Source organism: Carcharodon carcharias, chromosome 7 (genome assembly GCF_017639515.1).
Source record: "Carcharodon carcharias isolate sCarCar2 chromosome 7, sCarCar2.pri, whole genome shotgun sequence".
Classification (NCBI taxonomy): Eukaryota; Metazoa; Chordata; class Chondrichthyes; order Lamniformes; family Lamnidae; genus Carcharodon; species Carcharodon carcharias.
In genome coordinates this window covers 81,174,149-81,198,786 of record NC_054473.1, presented here as the reverse complement: position 1 = coordinate 81,198,786, position 24,638 = coordinate 81,174,149, and the positions used below count along the sequence as shown (strand labels likewise).

General features: G+C 43.5%; 1 protein-coding gene across 1 annotated transcript in view; it reads left to right on the top strand.

Moving 5' to 3' along the window:
• dock3 (dedicator of cytokinesis 3) overlaps positions 1 to 24,638 on the top strand; it is a 1,401,685-nt gene that overhangs the window by 203,512 nt on the left and 1,173,535 nt on the right. The window contains 1 exon segment of the mRNA XM_041191502.1: positions 13,413 to 13,496. Coding sequence (XP_041047436.1) covers positions 13,413 to 13,496 — 84 coding nt within the window.

The following is a 24,638-nucleotide window of genomic DNA, read 5'->3' as shown; positions in this document are numbered from 1 at the left end:
TAACTAAATCCTCTCAAGCATTCGAATGGGAAGGGTCTCTTCAGGTTGGAGGAATTACTGCTTTGTTTTTTGGTCCAAGTATAGGAACACCCTATTAAGTATCAGTCCAATCCATGGAGAACCAAGCTCAGCTGAGTTCTCCTCTTGGGGTTTCAATGTCCAATAAACCAGTCTTGCTCCATGACTAAAGAATTGCATGCCAGCGGGAACCTATCAAGGTCTAGAGCTGCTTGTGTGCTGATTAGCATCAGCTGCTGTCAAAACTCAAAACCTCCATTCTCCTGGGTAAATGGCCATGACTGACAAGGGCTTAGGTGGTAAGTCTTTTCTATGATGCCAAGGCAATGGTATCTCTATAGAGTCTCAAGGGCAATGGAGGCAAGTTGATAGTGTCCGAGGGTGGGTTCTCACACATGGCTGTCATTACTCTGGTCAGTGTGCAGTGTCTCCATACACATTCAGTGCGTAAAGACAGCAGAAGAAGCGCTCTGTATCACATCAAGCTCAATTTCTACAGGTGGAGGTGTAAGCAGATAAAGCTGGGGCATTTGCAGAGGACTGATCATTTGGAGTTAGAAAGGGGAGTATTGGATGTAATGTTAAAAGCACATGAAAGGTTGAGATTGAAAGGACAGATCAGGCCTGAGGAAGGTGAAACGGAAGAAGAATTCTGAGAAGCATTGATATCAAAGAGTTGACATTGACATGTTGATGCAGCTTTTTGTCTTGCACGCATCAGGACAAACACACTGCCAAATTTCAAGCAATCACAATTTGTCACTACACTCTAATTGCAGTGATTGTTTGAAATTTGACATTCTTGCGTTTGTCCTGATGAGTGAAAAATGAAAAGATTCAGCACCACCTCTCTCTTTCCAGCAATAGTCAATTCTGTACCACCATGCATCTGTATCTGAGTGGTTGAATGAAGCAACCTTTGGCGTTGGAAAAAAGAAAAAAGTTTGAATGCTGGGTGAGATGCAGGATGAAATGAAACTGCAGACCAGGACAGATCTGAGATGATAGTAAGCCAGGGTTGCTGAAGAAGGGTCAAGTGCGTGCATATGAAGGTGCAAGCAGTTTAGTGTGTTTCTCTTTAGAGTTAGACTGCTGAGGTTGGATTTTCAGTAATGGGTTAGGAACCTGACAGCTGAATTATTTTTGGGTCCTGACCACGAGGCATATCAGCATCAGTGATGTAATGCTATTTTTTTTATAAGCAAAGGCCCTAATTAGGCTGGGGCCTTGTTTGGTGCCCAGTTAATGGCACCAGGCATTTTTGGAAGCGGAAAATAGCTCCGGAGGGCAGGTTTTAAAGGCAGACTGTAGCCAAGACTGGGCTTACCATTATTTGGACAAATGGAGCAGGCAGGAAAGCAGAGGGTCAGCAGCGCATGGCCCAAATAATTCTCCAAAAAAGTCCCTCATCAGGTACTTAATCCGCTCTGCTCAAGCGATGGCAACTTTGTGCGACCGCATGAACACCTCAGTTTAGTGATATATCTGTGTTTGTAATAGAAGCATAAGAGCATGTGAAGTGTAGAATATGCTAACTTCCTCCTTGAATGTAACGCTCATTTTTGTGCAAAACTACTAAGTTTGAAGTTAACTTGCTACATTGTGGAATAATACAGCTTCGATTGTTCCCACAATTCCTCTTGAGAGACCTGGCCTTGATGGTGAAGTAGGTAAGCCAGCAAGGTGCCAACTACTTTCTCACCAAGAGGAAGAGCGCTGTTCAACATTTAATGTCAATTATAGTGTCTCTGGCGGTCAATTGCAGCTAAGAAAGCACCTTGGTTTGGAAAGACTTTGATAGGGGAATGAAAGAACCCTCAACACTAAAATCATTTAAATCTTGAATATTGCTGAAAAGAGCGACACGCTACTGAAGCTTTTTGCCTTGCACTATTCAGGACAAACAAAAAAATGTCAAATTTCAATCGATTGTAACAATTAATACAATAGAAGAAAAGGATTCTAATTGGTTGGCAAGTTGACTCTGGTCGAGGCATTGCCATGGAGAAAAATAGGCTCCCCAAGCTCCTGGGTAATTCAAAGAAGGCGCATAGGCTTGAACATCTTCCTTTTGTTTGCAGAAAATGGGTCCCTGTGTATGTAGGTACGTTGCTTCTAGCAAGCATAAATAAGCTATAATGTGACCTCAACTGATTACCCTAAATTGATTGTTAGTGCACTCAGGATTGTTCAATTGCTGCCCAATCACGGAATTGCATCTAAGAGTAGATGGTTTGTTTTGGGTTTTGCAATCACTGGCTGGTTGAGTACAGTCTGTACTCCATCTATTAATTTGTTTGGTAGTACAGAACTTGAGTATTGTTGAAGAAAGAGACATGTTGAAGCTTTTCATCTTGTACTCACCAGGACACAAATATAAGGGGAAAACAACAATTTATACTGTATGAGAAGAGGGTGCTGATTGGTTGGCAAATGGACTCTGATTGGTAGAGGCATTGCTGTGGAGAATGCATCTACTGATGGTGACTGACAGTTAACTGCCAAACATTGTTTGAAATTTAAACCAGACAGCTTGGCCATGATTGGTTAAGCATTGCCCTGAGGAATGAGTCAGAGAATGGCTGTCACTTGTTTAGCTGAAACAGACACAATGTTCTATACATTGTTACAGGTTCTATCTGTCTGCAAAGAACAGGGCCCTGTGTATTAATATATGTAGCTTCCAGTAATGCAAATGTGCCACACTGCGCGCCTGATTGGCAATTTTAAATTGGTTGCCAGTGTAATTCTTAGCGCACTGAGGATTATTTAACAAATGTTGTCCAACTGCGGAATCACATCTAATGTTGGACACTGTTTTGAGTTTTGGAAGCATGAGTTGGTTGGGTATGGTCTGTACCTTGCCCATTGGGCATAGCTTCTGGGACATGCAGTTTGATATGATTCACCAGTCCTTGGGATGTACGGCTTAAATGCTAGTCAGGGATATGATTGCCTACGTGCAGGACAGGGGTGTGGACACCTGCCTCATCAGCCTGGATCAGGAAAAGGCCTTTGACAGAATATCGCACACCTTCATGGTGGATGTGCTCTCCAAAATGGGGTTTGGGGAGGGAATTCGCAATTGGATCCAACTGCTCTACACTAACATCAGTAGCACAGTCTCAGTCAAGGGGTGGGAATCAGATGCTTTCCTATTAAATCTGGAGTCAGGCAGGGCTACCCTCTGTCCCCTGTCCTTTTGTCTGTGTTGCATAGAACCCTTTGCTGAGTGCATCAGGAAGGATCCGGGCATAAGAGGAGTGACAATCCCAGGCAGTGGAGGCACACAGGTCAAAGCCTCCCTGTACATGGATGATGTCACCGTCTTCTGCTCGGATCCGCTGTCGGTGTGCAGACTGATCCACATCTGTGACCAGTTCGAACTGGCCTCGGGAGCCAAGGTAAATCGCGGGAAGAGCGAGGCCATGTTCTTTGGGAACTGGGCTGACTGATCCTTTGTCCCCTTCATCGTCAGGGCTGACAGCCTGAAGGTGCTGGGGATATGGTTCAGAGGGACTGGGGCATGCGTTAGAAACTGGAAGGAGCGAGTGTCTATGGTGAATAGAAAACTGGGCATGTGGGAGCGACGCTCCCTCTCCATTGTGGGTAAGAACCTGGTCATAAGGTTGAGGCACTCTTGCTGTGCGTGGCACAGGTCTGGCCCATTCCAGACTCTTGCGCGATAGCGATCACCCGAGCCATCTTTCGCTTTATCTGGAGGTCGAAAAAGGATCGTGTCCGCAGGGACACGATTTACAAGCCTCTAGATAAAGGGAGAAAAAATGTGCCCAACATCACCCTCATACTGATGGCCACCTTTGTGTGCAGCTGCATCAAGCTATGCATAGACCCTTGGTATGCAAACACCAAGTGTCGCTACGTGCTGAGGTTCAACCTGTCCCCGGTGTTGCGAAGGATGGGTCTGGCCATGCTGCCGCGGAACGCTCCAAGTAGTTAAACCGTGCCGTCCCACCTGTCCCTGGTGGAAAAATTTATGCAGAGGAACACCTTTGACCACAAGTCCATCAGGCAGTGGTCGGCACGTAAAGTCTTAGAGGCCCTGGGGAAAAGGGGAGGGTAGATCCTGTGGGATGGTTCCCCGAGCAGACTGTCAAAGTCATTTGGCAAAATGCCTCATCACCAGAACTTTCCAACAAGCACCAAGATGTAGCTTGGTTGGTGGTGAGAAAGGCCCTTCCCGTCAGATCCTTCCAACATGCAAGGAGTCCCACCCCCTCTGCACGTTGCCCTCGAGGTGGCTGTGGTGGGGACGAGACCGTTGTTCACCTCCTTGTGGATTGTGCCTTTGCAAAGAAGGTCCGGAGATAGATGCAGTGATTTCTGTCGAGGTTCATCCCGAACAGTTCTGTGACACAGGACTCTGTGGTCTGCGGACTGTTCCCAGGGACACACACCGAGACAAACATCAACTGCAGCTGGAGGATCATCAACTACCTGAAAGACGCTCTTTGGTCTGCCCGAAACTTGTTGGTCTTCCAGCGCAAAGAGTTGTCCCCGACCGAGTGTTGCAGACTGGCACATTCGAAGGTCCAGGACTACATGCTGATGGACGCACTAAAGCTTGGGGCAGCCGCCGCAAAGGCGCAGTGGGGAAAGGTTGCTGTCTAAGACCTTTCTGCCAAAGTGCACCGAGGGACTGGGAACTGTTGAGAGTCCCTCTGGCTGTACAGCTTAAAATGAATGTATGCAGTGAATACTAATTGTATTATAATTGTACTGAAGCACCTCAGAGTGCAACATGACGTATGTTGATAACTCCAATACCTTTGTCTGATTGTCTGCATTGATCATGTTGAAATGATTGTAATATTCATTGATTGTATTGATGCACCTTGTGATACATGTGTAAAAGTTGAATATGATTGTACTTATGTGATGGTGATTTTGAAATGGTTTGGATTGTTCTGCCAGATATTTTATGAATAAAGTATATTTTTCAAAAAAAAAGTATGGCTTAAATACCTAGCATCACGCTGGCACTGGAATTCATATACCTCATTGCTCATTTGTGTTGGGTGAATTGTTACAACCAGTTTTGAGCAAGTTCTCAACATACACGATGAAGGATTCCTTCACATTTGCGAAGACCATACAGGACTTGCATATCAATAGTAATACTGTGTCCATGTGCTCATTTGACAATGCTAGCCTATTCACCAATGTTCCACCTAAGGAAGCCATAGATAGTTGCACTGCAGCACAATATCATAGCGATCTAGACCTGCCACTACTGCATGAATCAGTATTGATCAAACTTATGAACTCGACAACTTGCGCAGTTGAGTTCAGTTTTAATAACACCATGTATGCCCAAATAGACGAGATCCCCTCAAGTCCTAGCTCTTGCAAACATCTTTGTTGGTATCGATGAGAAACATGTCTTGTATGGCATGGCATCTAACCTCCTACCCCTTGCTTATTTCCGATATGTGGATGATACATTTGCAATATTTAAATCTGCAGCTGCATGTAATAATTTCCTTACATGTCTCAATGGGCTCCATCCTGCACTCAAATTCATCTTCGAAATGAGCAGTCAAATGAATTTCCCTTCCTTGACATACTAGTTGAGAAATCTACCAGGTCCACCACAAACCTACCTTCACTGGTCAGTGTACGTGTTGGGATTTTTACAGTTCCACAGGCCATAAGATCGTTCTTATCGGCAACCATGTAAATAGGGCCCGAGCCATTTGCTCACCATGCAAGCTTGATTCTGAAATAGGAGTCCTGAGGGATGATGGCTTCCCTGATCAGATCATTTTGCACAGTATACCCCACAAACTCACAAACGGGACTAAGGCCACCACTCTCTGCCCTGAAAAGTGCCCAGTGTACCTCTGATTACCCTAGAAGGACAACATATCTCAAAAATTTGAACAACAGGTGAAGCTAGCTGTTTCACGCTGCTACTGTGCAGTAGCAATGCGAGTGGTATTGGCACTAACAGGATGCTGTCGTCAAGTCAAAAAAGACATTCTGTCTATCACACAAATCAGTAATGTGGTGTATGAATTTCAGTGCCATTGTGATGCTAGGTACTTGGCTCGTATGTCCTAAAGACTGGCGAATTGTATCAAACAGCGTGTGTCCCGGTTGCTGTTCACAATGGGCAAGATACAGCCCTTGCTTGCAAAACTCAAAACACAATGTCCAACATTAGATGTGATTCCGCGGTTGGGCAACATTTGCTAAATACTCCTCAGTGTATTAAGAATTATGCTGACAACTAATTTAAGATTGTCAGTTGGGTTTGCAGTATGGTACCTTTGCATGTACTAGAAACTACATATATTAATACACAAGGTCCTGTTCTTGGCAGACGGAAAGGACATGTTTACATGTTGCGCCTGTTTAAGCTAAAAAATAAAGTGACTCGGTCATCAGGGCAATGCCTTGACTAATCAGGTTCAAGTGCCCTGGTTTAAATTTCAAACAATGCTTGGCAGTTAACTGTCAGTCACCATCAACTGGTGCATTATTCATGGCAATGCCTCTAACAATCAGAGCCCACTTGCTAACCAGTCAGCACCCTCTTCTCATACAGTATAAATTGTTGTTTTTCCCTCAAACTGGTATTCTTACAAAGTGTCCTGATGGGTGCAAGGCAAAAAGCTTCGATATGCTTTTTATTTTCCAGTAATACCCTGCCTACTATGAACAATGAAAGCGACATGCCATTTGATTTGATCAGCCAGTTGCTGGGATGTATGTTCTATGTACCTAGCATTGCACCGGCACTGAAATTGATACACAACGTTGCTCAATTTTATGGTAAGCAGAGCCCTGGCAATGCCTTAGCCAATTGGAGTTGATTTGCCAATTAATCAGCATTCTATTCTCCTGTAATATGAATTCACAGAAACTCGGAATTGTTGCAGCGCAGAAAGAGGCCATTTGGCTCATCATGTTGGCACCATCTCTCCGAATGAGCAACTCAATTAATTCCAATCTCCTGCCTTCTCCTTGTAACCCTGCACATTCTTTCTTTTCAAATAATAGCCTTATTTACTTTTGAATGCTTCAGTTGAACCTGTCCCCACCACACTGTCAGGCAGGGCATTCCAGACCCCAACCACTTGCTGCATGTAAAAGTTTTTCCTCATGTCACTGTTGCTTCTTTTATTAATTTACATCTGTGTCCTCTCATTCTCGATCCTTTCACAAGTGAGAACAGTTTCTCCCTGTCTAGTTTGTCCAGACCCCTCGTGATTTTGAATACCTCCATCAAATCTACTCTCAGCCTTCTTTTCTCAAAGGAAAACAGCCCTAATTTCTCCAAACTATTTTCATAACTGAAGCTCCTCATCCTTGGAAACATTCTCGTGAATCTTTTCTGCACTCTCTCCAATGCCTTCATTTCCTTTCTAAAGAATGGTGTTCAGAAATGGGCACAATACTCCAGCTGAGGATGAACTAGTGACTTACACAACTTCAACATAACTTCTTGCTCTTGGACACTATGCCCTTATTAATGATACTGTATGCTTTATTAACTGCGCTCTGAGCCTGTCCTGCCACCTTCAATGATTTATGCACATATACACCCAGGTCTCTGCTCCTGTACCCCCTTTAAAGCTGTAACCCTTATTTTATAATGTCTCTCCATATTCTTTCTACAAAAATGAATCACTTCACATTTCTATGCATTGAACTTCATCTGCCACCTGACCACCCATTCCATCAACTTGTGTATTTCCTTTTGAAGTTCTACTCGATCCTCTCAGTTCACACTATCCTCCTCTAAGTTCACAGTGCTTCCAAGCTTCGTTCCATCCACAAACTTAGAAAGTGTGCCCTATACAGCAAAATTTAGATCATTAATATATATCAGGAAAAGCAAGGGTCCCACCACTGACCCCTGGAGAACTCCATGACAAACCTTCCTCCAGCCCGAAAATCATCCATTAACCACAACTGTTTCCTGCCACTCAGCCAATTCTGTAGTCATGTTACTACTATCCCTTTTGTCCCATGAGGTATAACTTTGCTCATAAGAATGTTTGTGGCACTGTACCAAATGCCTTTGGAAGTCCATGTGCACCACATCAACAGTATTGCCCTCATCAACCCTCTTCTGTTACCACTTCAAATAAACTCTAGCAAGTTAGCTAAACATGATTTTCCCTTAACGCATCCATGCTGGCTTTCCTTAATTAACTGCCATTTGCCCATGTGGTTATTAACTTTGCCCCGAATTATTGTTTCTAGAAGTTTCCCCAGCACCCAAGTTAAACTGACTGGCCTGTGGTTACTGGCCTTATCCTTACACCCTTTTTTGAACAAGTGTGTAATGCTTGCAATTCTCCAGTCCTCTGACACCATGCCTGAGTCTAAGGAAAACTGAAAAATTATGGCCAGTGCCTCTGCAATTTCCACTGTCATTTTCTCAGTGTTCTTGGATGTATCTCAACTGAAATACAGATAACTTATCTAAGACCTCCCTCTTTTTTCAATTTTAAACCTTTTTAGTGTTTGAATTGCCTCCTCTTTTACCATAGCCTGCATGGCACCTTCTTTCTTGGTAAAAACAGATGCAAAATTTTCATTTAATACCTCAGCTGTGCCTTCTGCCTCGAGGTGTAAATTCATTTTTGGGGTCTCATCACCCATCACCCCTACTCCTCCTTTTAACACCCTTTTACTATTTATATGCCTACAGAAGACTTTGGATTTCCTTTTCAGGTTAGTTGCCAGTCTCTTTTCATACTCCCTCTCTGCTTCTCTTGGCCTCTTCACCTCCCCTCTTGGGAAGGCGGTGGTGTTGTCCTATTGTCACTGCACTAAGAATCCAGATACCCAAGGTCATACTTGAACCCCACCACGGCAGATGGTGGAAGTTGAATTTAAAATAAAACTCTAGAATTAAAAGTCCAACGATGACCATAAAAACTCAATCATGTCATAAAAACTCAAGCTGGTTCACCAATATCCTTTAGGGAAGGAAGTCTGCCGTCCTCACCTGGTCTGACCTACATGTGACTCCAGATCCACAGTAATGTGGTTGACTCTTAAATGCCCTCTGAAATGGTGTAGAAAACCACTCAGTTGTATCAAACCACTAAAAAGTCAATAAAAAGGAATGAAGGCAGACAGACCACCTGGCGTAGAGCTAGGCACTGGAAACAACAACGGCAAACCCAGCCCTGTCGACCCTGTGAGGTGGTCCTCACCAACATCAGGGAGCTTGTGCCAAAATTGGGAGACCTGTCTTACAGACTAAACAAGCAACAGCCTGACATAGTCATACTCACTGAGCCATACCTTACAGATCATGTCCCAGGCACAACCATCATCACCATCCCTGGCTATGTCTTCCCACTGGCAGTACAGACCCAGCACAGGTGGCAACACAGTGGTATACAGTTGGGATGGAGTTACCCTCGGAGTCCTCATCATCGACTCTGGACCCCATGAAGTCTTATGGCACCAGGTCAAACATGGACAAGGAAACCTCCTGCTGATTACCACGTACCGCCCTCCCCCAGCTGATGAATCAGTACTCCTCCAAATTGAATACCATTTGGAGGAAGCACTAAGGGTATCAAGGGTGCAGAATGCATTCTGAGTGGGGGACTTCAAAGTCCATCCCCAAGAGCGGCTCAGAAGCACCACCACAGACCAAGCTGGCCAAGTCCTAAAGGGCATAGCGGTTAGATTGGGTCTGCGGCAGGTGGTGAGGAAACCAACCAGAGGCAAAAAACATACTTGACCTCATCCTCACTAACTTGCTTGTCACAGATGCATTTGTCTGTTACAGTATCAGTAGGAGTGACCGCTGCACAGTCCTTGTGGAGACGCAGTGCTGTCTTCACATTGAGGATGTGTGGCACTACCACCGTATTAAATGGGATAGATTTCGAGCAGATCTAGCAACTCAAGATAAAAGCAAAAACTCAAGGCTGGGCATCAATGGGTCATCAGCAGTAGCAGAATTGTACTCGAGCACAATCTATAACTTGGTGGCCTGACATATCCCCCACTCTACCATTACTACCAAACCAGGGGATCATCCCTGGTTCAATGAAGATTGCAGGAGGGCATGCCATGAGCAGCATCAGGCATACCTAAAAATGACGTGTCAACCTGATGAAACTGCAAAACAGGACAACTTGTATGCCAAACAGCATAATCAGTAACTGATAGACAGAGATCAGCAATTCCATAAACAATGGACCAGGTCTAAGCTCTGCAGCCCTGCCATATCCAGTCATGAATGGTGACGGACAATTTAACAAGTAACTGGAGGAGGAGGCTTCACAAATATCCCCATCCTCAATGATGGAGGGGCCCAGCATGTCAGTGCAAAAGATGAGGCTGAAGCATTTGCAACAAACTTCAGCTAGAAGTGCTGAATGGATGATCCATCTCAGTCTCTGCAGGTCCCAGCATCACAGATGCCAGTCTTCAGTTCAGTTCACTCCACCTGATATCAAGAAAGGGTTGAAGGCCCTGGATACTGCAAAGGTTATGGGCCCTGGCAGTATTCCGGCAATAGTTCTGAAGACCTGTGCTCCAGAACTTGCTGCGCCCCTAGCCAAGCTGTTCCAGTAGAGCTACAACACTGACATCTACCTGGCTATGTGGAAAATTTCCCACATATGTCTTGTACGCAAAAAGCAGGACAAATCCAATCCGGCCAATTATCGCCCTATCAATCTACACATGATCATCAGTAAAGTGATGGAAGGGGTCATCAACGGTGCTACCAACTGACACTTGCCTAGCAATAACCTGCTCACTGATGCTTAGTTTGGGTTCCGCCAGGACCACTCAGCTCCTGACCTCATTACAGCCTTGGTTCAAACATGGACAAAAGGTGAGGTGAGAGTGACTTCCCTTGACATCAAGGCAGGATTTGACCGAGTGTGGTATCAAGCAGCCCTAGCAAAACTGGAGTCAATGGGAATCGGGGGGAAAACTCTCCACTAGTTGGGGTCATACCTAGCACAAAAGAAGTGGCTGTGGTTGTTGGAGGTCAGTCATCTCAGCTCCACATCCACAAACATTCACTCCCTCTACCACCGACGCACAGTAGCAGCAGATGTACTGCAGGAATTCACCAAGGCTCCTTCAACAGCACCTTCCACAGCACCTTCCAAACTCACGGCCACTACCACCTAGAAGGACAAGGGCAGCAGATAGATGGGAACATCACCACCTGGAGAATCTCCTCCAATTAACTCACCATCCTGGCTTGGAAATATATCGCCGTTCCTTCACTGTCGCTGGGTCACATCCTGGAACTCCCTAACAGCACTGTGGGTGTACCTACACCACATGGACTGCAGCGGTTCAAGAAGGTAGTTCACCAGCACCTTCTCAAGGGTAACTAGGGATGAGCAATAAATGCTGGCCCAGCCAGCAAAACCCAGACCCCAGGAATGAATAAAAATTATTGTAGATACTATCTGTCATAAGTGCACTTTTTCTTTATCTTAATGTCTATCTCCTTTGTCATCCAAGGAGCTCTGGATTTGTTTGGCCTTCCTCTCCCTTTCAAGAGCATATACCTTGACAGTGCTCGAATTAACCCTTCCTTGAAGTCAATCCATTGCTCAGCTGCCATTTTTCCTGATAACCTTTGACTCAAATTTATTTGGCCTGGATCTGTTCTTATCCTATTGAAGTTGGCTTTCATCCAGTTAATTTTACTCTGGACTGTTCTTTGTCCTTTTCCATTGTCAACGTCTGTGCGCACACACGGCAACCAGTGTGCCAGAACCACAAGGGATGCTGGAACCTCATAGCAGTCTCTCTCCATCAACCACAACAAAAAAAAGAGATGAGCATGCTACTCCATCTTCTTGCCACAGGAACACCCGTCCTCAACATCAGAGCTTCCCGGCAGCCCAAAAAGAAGAAAAGGCGCCGCCAAGCAGACGAATATCAATTTTGTCCACCCCGCAAGAAACAATCAAGAGTAACAACAACCATGCACTGCCAAACTAGCCAGCCTAACCAGGCATGGTTTAACATCAAGCAATGGAAGAAATGGATGAAAGCATATCCAAATGTCAGTCCAACTTCCAAGCCAACAATGAGAACCAGAGGCTACCATTCTCTGACAGTTCAGCAAACAAGATGTGGAAGGGTTATAAGGCTTCCAGACCATCTGAACCTCTAGCCTAAGAACTTTAAGGGTGGAGGTGAAGGGAAGATGGAGTAGTGAGAATGTTGTTACTGTTAACATTGTAATAGCAATAATTCTAGAATAGCATTAAGGTTGTAACAAGGTAAATGCACAAGATATAACTATAATACTTGGAGTAAACTGAAGTAACTCTTTATCCATGAGATAAAAACTTGGGGAGAGTTGCAGTAGTATTGAAGAGTCATACGGACTCAACGTTAACTGTGTTCCTCTTTGCAGATGCTGTCAGACCTGCTGAGTTTTTCCAGGTATTTTTATTTTTGGTACAGTAAAAGGGTCTGGTACATACAGGGTTAATGTAGAACTGAGTACAGTACCACCCAGAAAGTGATGTACGAAGGCGCATGATGCAGTGCCAGGGTCAGTCTAGAGATGGACAGAGGTGCGTAAAGACCTAGGATAGAGTCAGCTCCATACCTGTACCCTCTGCTGTATATACGTATATAGTTATGAGTTGTTAATAAAATCTTGCTGTTAATATACTCAAGACTACAAAACCTACTTCATGGTGTCTGAAGCAGGATTCTTCAATAATTACTCTATCATTTTTTCACCTCTCTGTAATTTCTTTGCAAATTAGTTCCCCTGCATCCTCCCCACTAGTTGGCCGCCTGTAGACTACACCAAGCAATGTAATTGCACCTTTTTTATTCCTTACCTGTTGCCAACTCGGAAGGAAAGAACTGTTCGGGCCAGTATTTTTTTTTTCCCAGTTTTTATTGGTGTTCCATTTTAAGGTATGCAAGGTCAGTTCAGACCAGTATTCTTATTTACCAGTTTTTACTGTTTTTTCGTTTTGGGAAAAAAGATTCTGTCCTTGCCCCCCCCCCCCGCCCCCCCCGGGTCATCCTCTTTCTCCAGCACTGCAGTGCTCTCCTGAAATCATTGCTGTTACCCCTCCCCCTTTTCTTCTTTTCCTGAACACCTTGTATCCAGGAATATTTAATACCTTTTAATATATTTGACATTTAATTGTTGTGATTGTTTGAAATTGGCATTCTTGCATTTGTTCTGATGAGTGCATGATGAAAAGCTCCAGCAACATGTCTCCCTTTTCAGCAATATTCACATTCAAATGTGCAATGTTTATGTGGCAAGTTGGGCGTTGGCTGGTGGTGATATGTGGAGGAATTTGTTCCCTGTGGTTTGGTTAACATCAGCTCATGTGTTTCTGGCATAGAAAATCCTAAAGGTCACTTTCCTTTTTTTTCCCTAGTGATATGCAGCTTCCGTGGTTCAGTTCCTCAAGGGCTTGTGCTTGAAATTGGAGAAACAGTTCAGATCCTGGAAAAATGTGAAGGTAAGATTGAAACTAAATAATGACCTATCATGTACTCCAATGTGGGAAAAAAATGAAAATGCCATTTCTTTAAAATTAAGAAGTTCCATTTTAAAAATGAGCAGTGTCTCCCTTGTACAGCAAATATTTGCCCACAATGCCTTTGCAATTGATTCTCACGTCAAAAAATGTGATCTATTATATCAAACATGACATGCATATTCCAAAGCTATATTAACATCAAACCATGAGAGTAAATTTTAAATATCAACTTGTAAATTGAGTTATGGCCTAATACTTATGCCGAGCCATGTGCCTTCACACAATGTGCATACTCTTAGTGAGGCACAAATCCTATGAAAAACAGCATGCTACTAATTTAAAGATTATTTGAAGGATCAGAACCTTTAGCTATCTTACATTCCATTGTCCCCTATCAGCTATCCTATACAGTGTGATGGTTTAATTTTCCAACTTGCTTTGGAAATGTGTCCAACCAGGGGTTCTCAAACATTTTTCTTTGTTGAAACGCCTTCAAATGTTCATGCTCCATGTGTGTCCCCATTCTTAAAAAATCTACAGTACTTTTGCATGAAATAAGAATATTTTATTTTCTCAGCTAAAGTTAACATATTGCTTCAGACAGTGGCCATATAAATAAAGTACCACCACTCTATGACTGAGAAGACTCGAAGATAAAAGAACACTTAATGATTCACCCTTACCTTGGTGAAAAGGATGAGCCTGTTTGATTTTTTTTTGAAAAATATACTTTATTCATAAAATATCTGGAAGAACATTACAAAACATTTCTAAGTCATCATCACAAAAAGTACAATCAGATTCAACTTTTACACATGGGTCACGAGGCTTCAATACAATCAATGAATATTACAATCATTTCAATATGGTCATTACAGATAGTCAGACAGTGCAATGGTATTGGAGTTATCAACATACATCATGTTGTACTCTGAGGTTCTTCAGTACAATTATAATACAATTAGTATTCAATGCATACATTCATTGCACGTTTCTTCTTCCAAAAGGTACACAGAGAGAGCTCTGTGATCAGCAGCCTGAAGGAAGAAGACGGCTCAGTAAAGTCACCGCACTCTGACATTTTGAGGATCAGCAAATCCTTTTATGTCGGATTGTATGACATGAAGCCCACAGACAACATGGCCTCCCAGTCCTTCTTGTTCTCTATCACAGAGGTCTTAGACGACAGTACACGGGAGAGCCTGGACAAACTGCTAACTCCTGACGAACTGACTAAGGCCCTTGAGTCCTTCGAGAAGAGTAAGACTCCCGGAAGCAACGGCTTGCCGGCTGAGTTGTATTTGGCTGTGTGGGACTGGATCAGCCCAGACCTGCTAGAAGTGTACGAGAGTATGCTTCTGGCCGGCAGTATGTCAGAATTCATGTGGAAAGGCATCATCACCCTCATCAACAAGCACAAGAGGGAAAGGGAGGAAAATAGAAATTGGCGACCCATTTCACTGTTGAATGTGGACTATAAGATTCTGTCTAAAGTCATCGCTAATTGGGTCAAGTCCGCTCTGGAATTGGTGGTCCACTCTGACTAGACGCTGTGCCCAGCAGGAAGATCTCTGACAGCCTTGCGCTACTCAGGGATATGATTGCCTATGTGCAGGATGAGCCTGTTTGCTTATCATAACTATTGGAATCCCTGCTTAATTTCAGAGAGTTCAACTGTAAGCCAGTCTGTAAATTCAAATGACTTCTATATATTTCAAAGTAAGTGAAGTTTAAATTTGAAAGAAAAGCATACACTGCATAGAGTGATATCAGTGCAGCATAGGATGTTCTGAATTCCTGCTGATTTCCGAAAATGAAGTTTGACCAATGCAAGCTATTTTTGGTGCAGAACAACTCATTAATATGCACTAGAAACAGCTCTCATTGGTCCAACTCTGCTTCTGGAATCAGCAGAAATTTTCAAGGACAGGAAGGACAAACTTTGCCAACCTGAGTGGAAGGAAAGAACATTGACTTGCTCTTGAATTGGTAGAGAAACATATCAATAGCAAGTCCAGTAAGTGAGGTAATGGGATACTTGGCCAATAATTTTGTTAATTTTGATTCAAATGTTAAAGGAGCAGATTATGTTTGGAGTTTTAAGTTGCTGGCTTGTTACCATGTGGCACAAAAATATGTGGCCAAGCCTGGGTGATAAAGCAGTTTAGGACGTTTTCCTGTGTCATCCTGTAGACAGAATGACTTGTTGCAAAACGTGCTATCTTTGATGTGTATTATTTAACACCTGAAACTTACAGGCAAAAACTTAAGGAAAACTGAGTTTCAATAATTAATTTATTGAAATGGAATACAGTTGGAATCTTTAGTTTGGGAACAAAAATAGTCCCTATCATCTAATGTTGAGATGTTTTTGGAAATAGTTCCAGATGACTTAAAAATGTTAGTTATCTGGATTCATAGCTAGTGTACATTGCCTGCAGGAACATAAGAAATAGGAACAGGAGTAGACTATTTGGCCCCTTGAACCTGCTCCGCCATTCAATAAGGTCATGGCTGATTATCTTGTGTTTCAATTTCCACATTCCCATCTACCCCTGATAACCTTTGATCCCCTTGCCTAACAAGAATCTATCTACCTCCGCCTTAAAAATATTCAATGACCCCGCCTCCATTGCCTTCTGAGGCAGTGTGTTCCAAAGTCACACAACCCTCAGAGAAAAAATTTCTCCTCATCTCTGTTCTAAAAGGGTGACCCCTAATTTTAAAACAGTGCCCTCTAGTTCTGGACACACCCTAAGGCACACCCATCCTTTTGTCATCCACGTTGTCAAGGCCGTTCAGGATCTTGTATACTTAAACCAAATCACTCTTCTAAACTCCAATGGAAACAAGCCCAGTCTGTCCAACCTTTCCTCGTAAGACATCCCATACATTCCAGGTATCAACCTAGTAAACCTCCTCTGAACCGCCTCCAATGCATTTACATCCTTCCTTAAATAAGACCAAAACTCCACACCGTATTCGAGGTGCGGTGTCACCAATGTCCTGTATAACTGAAGCATAACATCCTTACTTTTATGTTCAATCCCTCTCATAATAAAGGATAGCATTCTATTAGCTGCCTTAATTACTTGCAGTATCAGCATACTAACATTTTGTGACTCATGTACTAGAATACCCAGATCCCTCTGCACCTTAGAATTATGCAACCGTTCTCCATTTTAAGTAATACTCTTTTTTGCCCTTCCTGCCAAAGTGAACAACTTCACATTTTCCCACATTAAACTCCATTTGCCAGATCTTTGCCCACTCACTCAACCTATCTATATCCATCTGCAACCTCCTCATGTCCGCTTCACAACATACTTTCTTACCTTTCTTTGCATCACCTGCAAATTTAGCTACCATGTCTTTGCTTCCCTAATCTAAGTCATTGAAGTAAATCATAAAAAGTTGAGGCCCCAGTACATACCCCTGTGGGACTCCACTTGTCCGCCCTGCCACTCCGAAAAAGACCTTTTTATGCATACTTCCTGCTTTTGCCAGCCAGCCAATCTTTTATCTGTGCTAATGTGTTACCCTCTACACCATGTGCTTTTATTTTCTGTAATAAAGAAAGTCAAGACCAATGTAGTCTTTAGGTGAAGTGGGATTAGGGGGCAAGAAAAATTGGACTAAATTGCATGGACATGGTCCAGCTCCCATTTTCCCTAGTACTGATGTCAGTGCCCCATGAATTGAAACCTATTTCTCTCACTCCAATCTTTGAGACATGCATTTAACTCTCTAATCTGATTCACACTATGCCAATTTGCTTGTGGTTCATTTAGATAATCCAGAGGTTAATACTTTTGAGGTTCTGCTTTTTAATTTATCCTGAAGCTGCTCATACTACCTCAGCAGAACTTCTTTCCTAGTTCTACCTATGTCATTAGTACCTACGTGGAACAAGTTCCTCTCCAGTGCAGAACAGATGCCCCAAACTCTGGTACTGTGCAGGGAACACAGCCGCCTGGACTCCCATTCTCAGCTGCAGGGAAGTGTGTTTATCCCCCCACTACCACTACGTTTCTATTAACTCCCAACCTCTCCAACCCTGCACCACCCCCCCCCCCCCCAACCCACCCACCAACCACCAACCACCACCACCACCACCCTCGCCTACTTGAATGGCTTCCTGTACCATGGTCAGTTTGCTCATCCTCCATGCAGCCATCATTTTCATCCATGCAGATTGCTAGAACCTCAAACCTATTGGACAATTATAAAGGCTGGTGCTCCTCAACTTCTAACTTCTGGGTCCCCATACCTGCCTCACTCACAGTCACACCCTCCTGTCCCTCATCACTGACCAAATCAGAAGGCCTCATCCTTAGGGGTGTGACTGCCTCCTGGTACAGGATAACCAGGTAACTTACACTTCCCTAGTTCATCGCAGTGTCTGCAGCTCAGCCTCCAGCTCAGTGACTGAACCAAAGCTCCTCAAGCTGTAGACACTTTTGGATCACACTGGCATCCAGGAGCTCCCACATTGTGCAGTCATAACATATTGTCTGCCTTGCCATCTATATTGTTCATTAATTAATTTATTTTTCCTAGTTAATTTATAATCAATAAACACTACTACTCCCAATTACCTTTATTATTGCTAATAAACCCTACTACAACTAATAAAGCCTTACAATTACCAATAACATGAGTTTTGAAGATAAAGGAACAAAATATTCACCAATCAATCACATCTGTTTTCCTGTGAAATCACACCTTGATTTCTCTCAGAACATGGCTGCTCTGCTCTGAAGCCTCAGACTGGACTGGATTGGATAGCTTTTCTAGGTGCTGCTGACTGCCTCCGGGTGCTCTTCTAAGTGCTTTCTTTTTTGCGTAAATAATACTTTATTCATAAAATATCTAAAAGAATATTGTAAAACATTTCGAAATGTTTATTAGAGATAAGTGCAATAATATTCAAATTTTCTACATAGATCATTTTGCACTCTGAGGTACTTAAATACAATTGTGATATATGTAATATTTACTGTATACATTCAGTGTGAGTTATGCAGCCTGCAGGGTCCGTACATTTTTCAGCCCCTCGATGTACTATGGCTAGAAGGACCTAGACAACGACCTTTCCCCATTGCACTTTTACGTTGGTTACCCCAAGCTTTGGTGCATCCCTGAGCACATCGTCCTGGACCTTGGAATGTGCCAGCGCTTCAAGGTATTGCTGACTGCCTCCGGTTCCTCCTTTTGCCCAGATTTGGAAAATTTCAGATCATTACACATATTTTATCCACCCTTCAAGAACATTGGTTTTATGTCTTGGGTAAATAGGTTCGTTGGCCAACCGAATAGTAACTACGTGCCTTCCTATGTTCTCATCAGTTGCTCCTTGCAATCAGTAATGGGGAGAGACTGATGTAAGAATAAACAGTGGTGGTTTATTGAGACATAGGGCAGAGCACCAGATCATATATGCTCACTCAGAAACCTCCGGAACTAGACTTAGAGTTCCCAGTTGCCTGCGCTGTACAGTGATTCGTCAGTGCTGTCACATGATTAGTACACTTGCATTCTCTTAAAGGGACAGGGTGCCTCACTTTACCACAATTGGTGTCTACTCCAGCAATTCGTGACGCCCACATGGTGGGCTAAGGCCCCTCAGCAGCCAAAATAGGGTCTGTTTGATCTCAACACTAAGTTCAAATGGCCCTGTTGAGTTCAGGTTTCCCTCCTGTACGAATCACACCCCACTCTTCTTCCTGCCTGCAAAAATTGGATGTCAGAAACGGGAGTGGTATTTTTGCATCTGGGTCCCACAAAGCCTTCTCAACTTGGTGAAAATTCAGCTTATAGAGTCATTTACAGCACAGAAGGAAGCCATTTGACCCATTGCATCCATGCCAGCGCCCTGCAAAGCAGTCCAGTCAGTCCTGCTCGTCTTTCAAGTTTATCTCCTTTGAGTACCCATCCAATTTCCTTTTGAATGCTTTGTTTCTGCTTCCACCACCCTCATGGACATCAAGTTCCAGTTCATTACCATTTGCTGCTTAAGAAAGTCGTATTCACATTCACACTGCATTTATTGGCCAAAATTTTAAATCTGTTTTCCCTAAGCCTTGTACCATTAGCTAATGAGCTTTTTTTTTTCCTTGTCTACCTTAACTAAGCCTGTCATAATCCTTTAGACCTCTGTCCAATCTTTCCTCAAACTCCTTTGCTCCAAGGAGAACAACCCCAGCCTTTGCAACTTAACCTTGTAACTCAAATCCCCCATCCCTAAAACCATTCTGATAAATCTCCTCTGCACTCTCTCAAGGACCTTCACACCTTTGCTAAGGAAAGAAAAATAACTGGATGCAATACCCTAGATGGGATCTAACCTGAGCTTTATAAAGGTTCAGCATAACTTCCCTGCTTTTGTATTCGATGCCTCTGTTTATGAAGCCCTAGATCCCATATGCTTTGCTCACTACTCTCTCAATAAGTCCTGCCATCTTCAAAGATTGAGACATATGCACCCCAGGTCCCTCTGTTCCTACATACTCTTTAGAACTGTGCCATTAAGTCCACATTGCCTTTCCCTATCTCTTTTGCCAAAATGCATCCTTACACTTGTCTGTAATCAATTCCATCTGCCATTTGTCTGCCCATCCTGTTAGTCTATCAGTTAGGCAGGCAGTTCATATCGCCTTTACTGTTTGCCATTCCCCAAAATTTGGTATCATAGGCAAATTTTGAAATTTTACTCCGTATTCTAAGATCCTAGTAATTTAGAGAAACATAGAATTGTTGCAGCACCGAAGGAGGCCATTTGGCTGGTCCTATCTGTGCCAGCTCTCCGTAGGAGCAATTCACCTAGTGCCACTCCTCTGCCTTCTCCCTTGTAACCTTGTACATACTTACTTTTCAGATAACAATCCAATTTCCTCAATGCTTCAATTGAACCTGCCTCCACCACACTCTTAGGCAGCTCTTTCCAGATCCTAAACACTCAGTGCGTGAAAGTTTTTTTCCACGTGTCGCCATTGCTTCTTTTGTGAAGTAACTTAAATCTATGCCCACTTATTCTGTTTTTCCGTCAGCGGGACCAGTTTTTATTTCTCAACTCTGTCCAGACCAGTCATGATTTTGAATACATCTGTCAAATCTCCTCTCAACCTTCTGTTCTCTGAGGAAAATATTCCATAAGACCATAAGACATAGGAGCAGAAATTAGGCCATTCAGCCCATCGGGTCTGCTCCACCATTCAATCATGGCTGATAATTTTTTCAACCCCATTCTCCTGCCTTCTCCCCATAACCTTTGATCCCCTTACCAATCAAGAACCTATCTATCTCGGTCTTAAATACACTCAATGACCTGGCCTCCACAGCCTTCTGTGGCAATGAATTCCATAGATTCACCACTCACTGGCTAAAGAAGTTTTCCCTCATCTCTGTTCTAAAAGGTCTTCCCTTTACTCTGAGGCTGTGCCCTCGGGTCCTACTCTCTGCTACTAATGGAAACATCTTCCCCACGTCCACTCTATCCAGGCCTTTCAGTATTCTGTATGTTTCAATCAGATCCCCCTCATCCTTCTAAACTCCATCGAGTATAGACCCAGAGTCCTCAAACGTTCCTCATATGTTAAGCCTTTCATTCCTGGGATCATTCTCGTGAACCTCCTCTGGACCCTCTCCAGGGCCAGAACATCCTTCCTGAAGTATGGGGCCCAAAATTGCTCACAATATTCTAAATGTGGTCTGACCAGAGCCTTAGAAAGACTCAGCAGCACATCCCTGCTTTTATGTTCTAGTCCTCTCGAAATAAATGCCAACATTGCATTTGCCTTCCTAACTACCGACTCAACCTGCAAGTTAACCTTAAGAGAATCCTGGACTAGGACTCCCAAATCCCTTTGCACTCCAGATTTCTGAATTCTCTCCCCATTTAGAAAATAGTCCATGCCTCTATTCTTTCTACCAAAGTGCATGACCTCACACTTCCCCACATTATATTCCATCTGCCACTTCTTTGACCATTCTGCTAACCTGTCCAAATCCTCCTGCAGCCTCCCCACCTCCTCAATACTACCTGTCCTTTCACCTATCTTTGTATCATCTGCAAACTTAGCCAGGATGCCCTCAATTCCTTCATCTAGATCATTAACGTATAAAGTGAAAAGTTGTGGTCCCAACACTAATCCCTGCAGAACTCCACTAGTCACCGGCCTCCATCCTTATCCCCACTCTCTGCCTCCTGCCAGACAGCCAATCTTCTATCCATGCTAGTACCTTGCCTCTAACACCAGGGGCTCTTATCTTACTAAGCAGCCTCCTGTGCGGCACCTTATCAAAGGCCTTCTGGAAATCCAAGTAGATAACATCCATTGGCTCTCCTTTGTCTAACCTACTCATTACCTCCTCAAAGAATTCTAACAGATTTGTCAGGCAAGACCTCCCTTTGATGAAACCATGCTGACTTTGCCCTATTTTATCATGCACGTCCAAGATTTCTGAAATCTCATCCTTAATAATGGCCTCTAAACTCTTACCAATGACTGAGGTCAGGCTAATCGGCCTGTAATTTCCCATCTTTTGCCTCACTCCCTTCTTAAACAGGGGGGATACATTAGCGATTTTCCAGTCCTCTGGGACCCTCCCTGACTCGCGTGATTCCTGAAAGATCACCACTAACGCCTCCAGTATCTCTTCAGCTATCTCCTTCAGAACTCTGGGGTGTAATCCATCTGTCCCAGGTGATTTATCCACCTTCAGAACTTTCAGTTTTCATAGCACCTTCTCCTTGGTAATGACCACCATACTCACCTCTGCCCCCTGACTCTCTTGAACTTTTAGGATGTTACTCGTGTCTTCCACTGTGAAGACTGACGCAAAGTACGTATTCAGTTCCTCCGTCATTTCTTTGTTCCCCACTACTACTTCTCCAGCGTCATTTTCCAGCGGCCCAACGTCCACTTTTGCCTCTCTCTTACCCTTTTTATATCTAAAAAAAACTCTTGCAATCTTCTTTTATACTACTGGCTAGTTTACCCTCATATTTAATCTTCTCCCTCCTTATTTTTTTTTTGTTGACCTCTGTTGGACTTTGTCGACTTCCCAATCCCCTGGCTTCCCACTGCTCTTCGCCGCATTGTATGCTTTCCCTTTAGCTTTTATGCTGTCCCTGACTTCCCTTGTCAGCCATGGTTGCCTCATCCTCCCTTTAGTATGCTTCTTCTTCCTAGGGATGAATTTTTGCTGTGTCTCCCAAATTACTTCCAGAAACTCCTGCCATTGCTGTTCCACTGTCTTTCCTGCTAGGCTCATCTCCCAGTCAATTCTGGCCAGCTCCTCCCTCATGCCTCTGTAGTTGCCTTGATTCAACTGTAACATTGTTACTTCTGATTCCAGTTTTTCCTCTCAAATTGCAGGGTAAATTCTATCATATTATGGTCATTTCCTCCTAAGGGTTCCTTCACCTTAAGCTCCCTTATCAAATCCGCTTCATTACACGTCACTAAATCTAGAATTGCCTGTTCCCTAGTGGCCTCCACCACAAGCTGCTCCAAAAAGCATTCTCGTGGACATTCTACAAATTCCTTTTCTTGGGATCCACTACCAACCTGATTTTCCCAGTCAACCGGCATATTGAAATCCCCCATGATCACTGTAACCTTGCCTTTCTTACACGGCTTTTCTATCTCCTGGTGTATCTTGTGCCCCACATCCTGACTAATGTGCGGAAGCCTGTACATAACTCCCATTATGGTTTTTTTACCTTTGAGGTTCCTCAACTCTACCCACACAGATTCTACTTCATCTGACCTTGCCATTTCTTGCTATCGATTTAATTTCATTTCTTACTAACAAAGCAACCCAATCCCCTTTGCCAACTTGCCTATCTTTTCGATTGGATGTATATCCTTGGATATTTAGCTCCCAGTCCTGATCCCCTTGCAGCCATGTCTCCGTGATGCCCACCACATTATACCTGCCAATTTCAATCTGCGCCACAAGCTCATTTACCGTATTTCGTATACTCCGTGCATTCAGATACATCACCTTCAGTCCTGTATTTCCCATCCCCTTTCTCATTGTCGTCCCTTTATCTGACGTGCTTGAAGTTAGATTCCTAGCCCTTTCCAAACACTCTGTCCTATTTTGTGTTCTGGGGACTTCAATAGCCTCTCCTAACTTCTCCAATCTATCTATGTGCCTAATGTTCCTTGTCCCTGGAATCATTCTCATGAATCAGTTCTGCCTTTTCTTCCCATCTTTCCTAACCTGTGGTGCCCAGAACTGGATGCAGTACTCCACTTGAGGCTGAACCAGTGTTCTTTTACGAGTTTAACATAACATCCTTGCTTTTATACTCCCTGCTGCTATTAATTAAGCCTAGGATCTGTATGCTTTATTAACCGCGCTCTCAACCTGTCCTGACACCTTCAGTGATTCATGCACATATACGCGCCTTCACCCAGGTCCCTCTCCTCCTGCATCCCCTTTAGAATAGTACCCTTTAGTTTATATTGTGTCTCCACATTATCCCTACCAAAATGAATCACTTTACACTTCTTTGCATTAAATAATATCTGTCACTTATCCAACCATTCCACCAACCTGTCTGTCTTTTTGAAGTTCTATACTATCCTCTTCACAGTTCAGTGCCTCCAAGTTTCGCATCACCCACAAATTTTGAAATTGTGTCCTGTACACCAAGGCCTAAGTCATTAATATCAATCAGGAAGAGAAAGGGTCCCAACAATGAGCCCTGGGGAGCTTCATCAGTACAAACCTTCCTCCGCTCCGAGAAGCACCCATTAACCACTACTCTGTTTCCTTTCACTCAGCCAATTTCATATCCATGTTGCTGCTGCACCCTTTATTTCATGAGCTATAACTTTGCTCACAAGTCTGTTGTGTGGCACCTTACCTTTTTTGCTATAAGTTTGATAGTGGTCCTAGCACTGACCCTTGGGGGACACTACTGTGTACCAACCCCCAGTATGAAAAACAACCGTTTACCATGACTTATTGCTTCTTGTCCTTAATCCTTTTATCCAAATGGACACTGACCTGCTATTCCATAAGCCTCAATTTTATTAACCGGCATTTTGTGATATCTTGTCAAATGTTTCTTCAAATCCATGTCAGAAATATTCACCACATTCC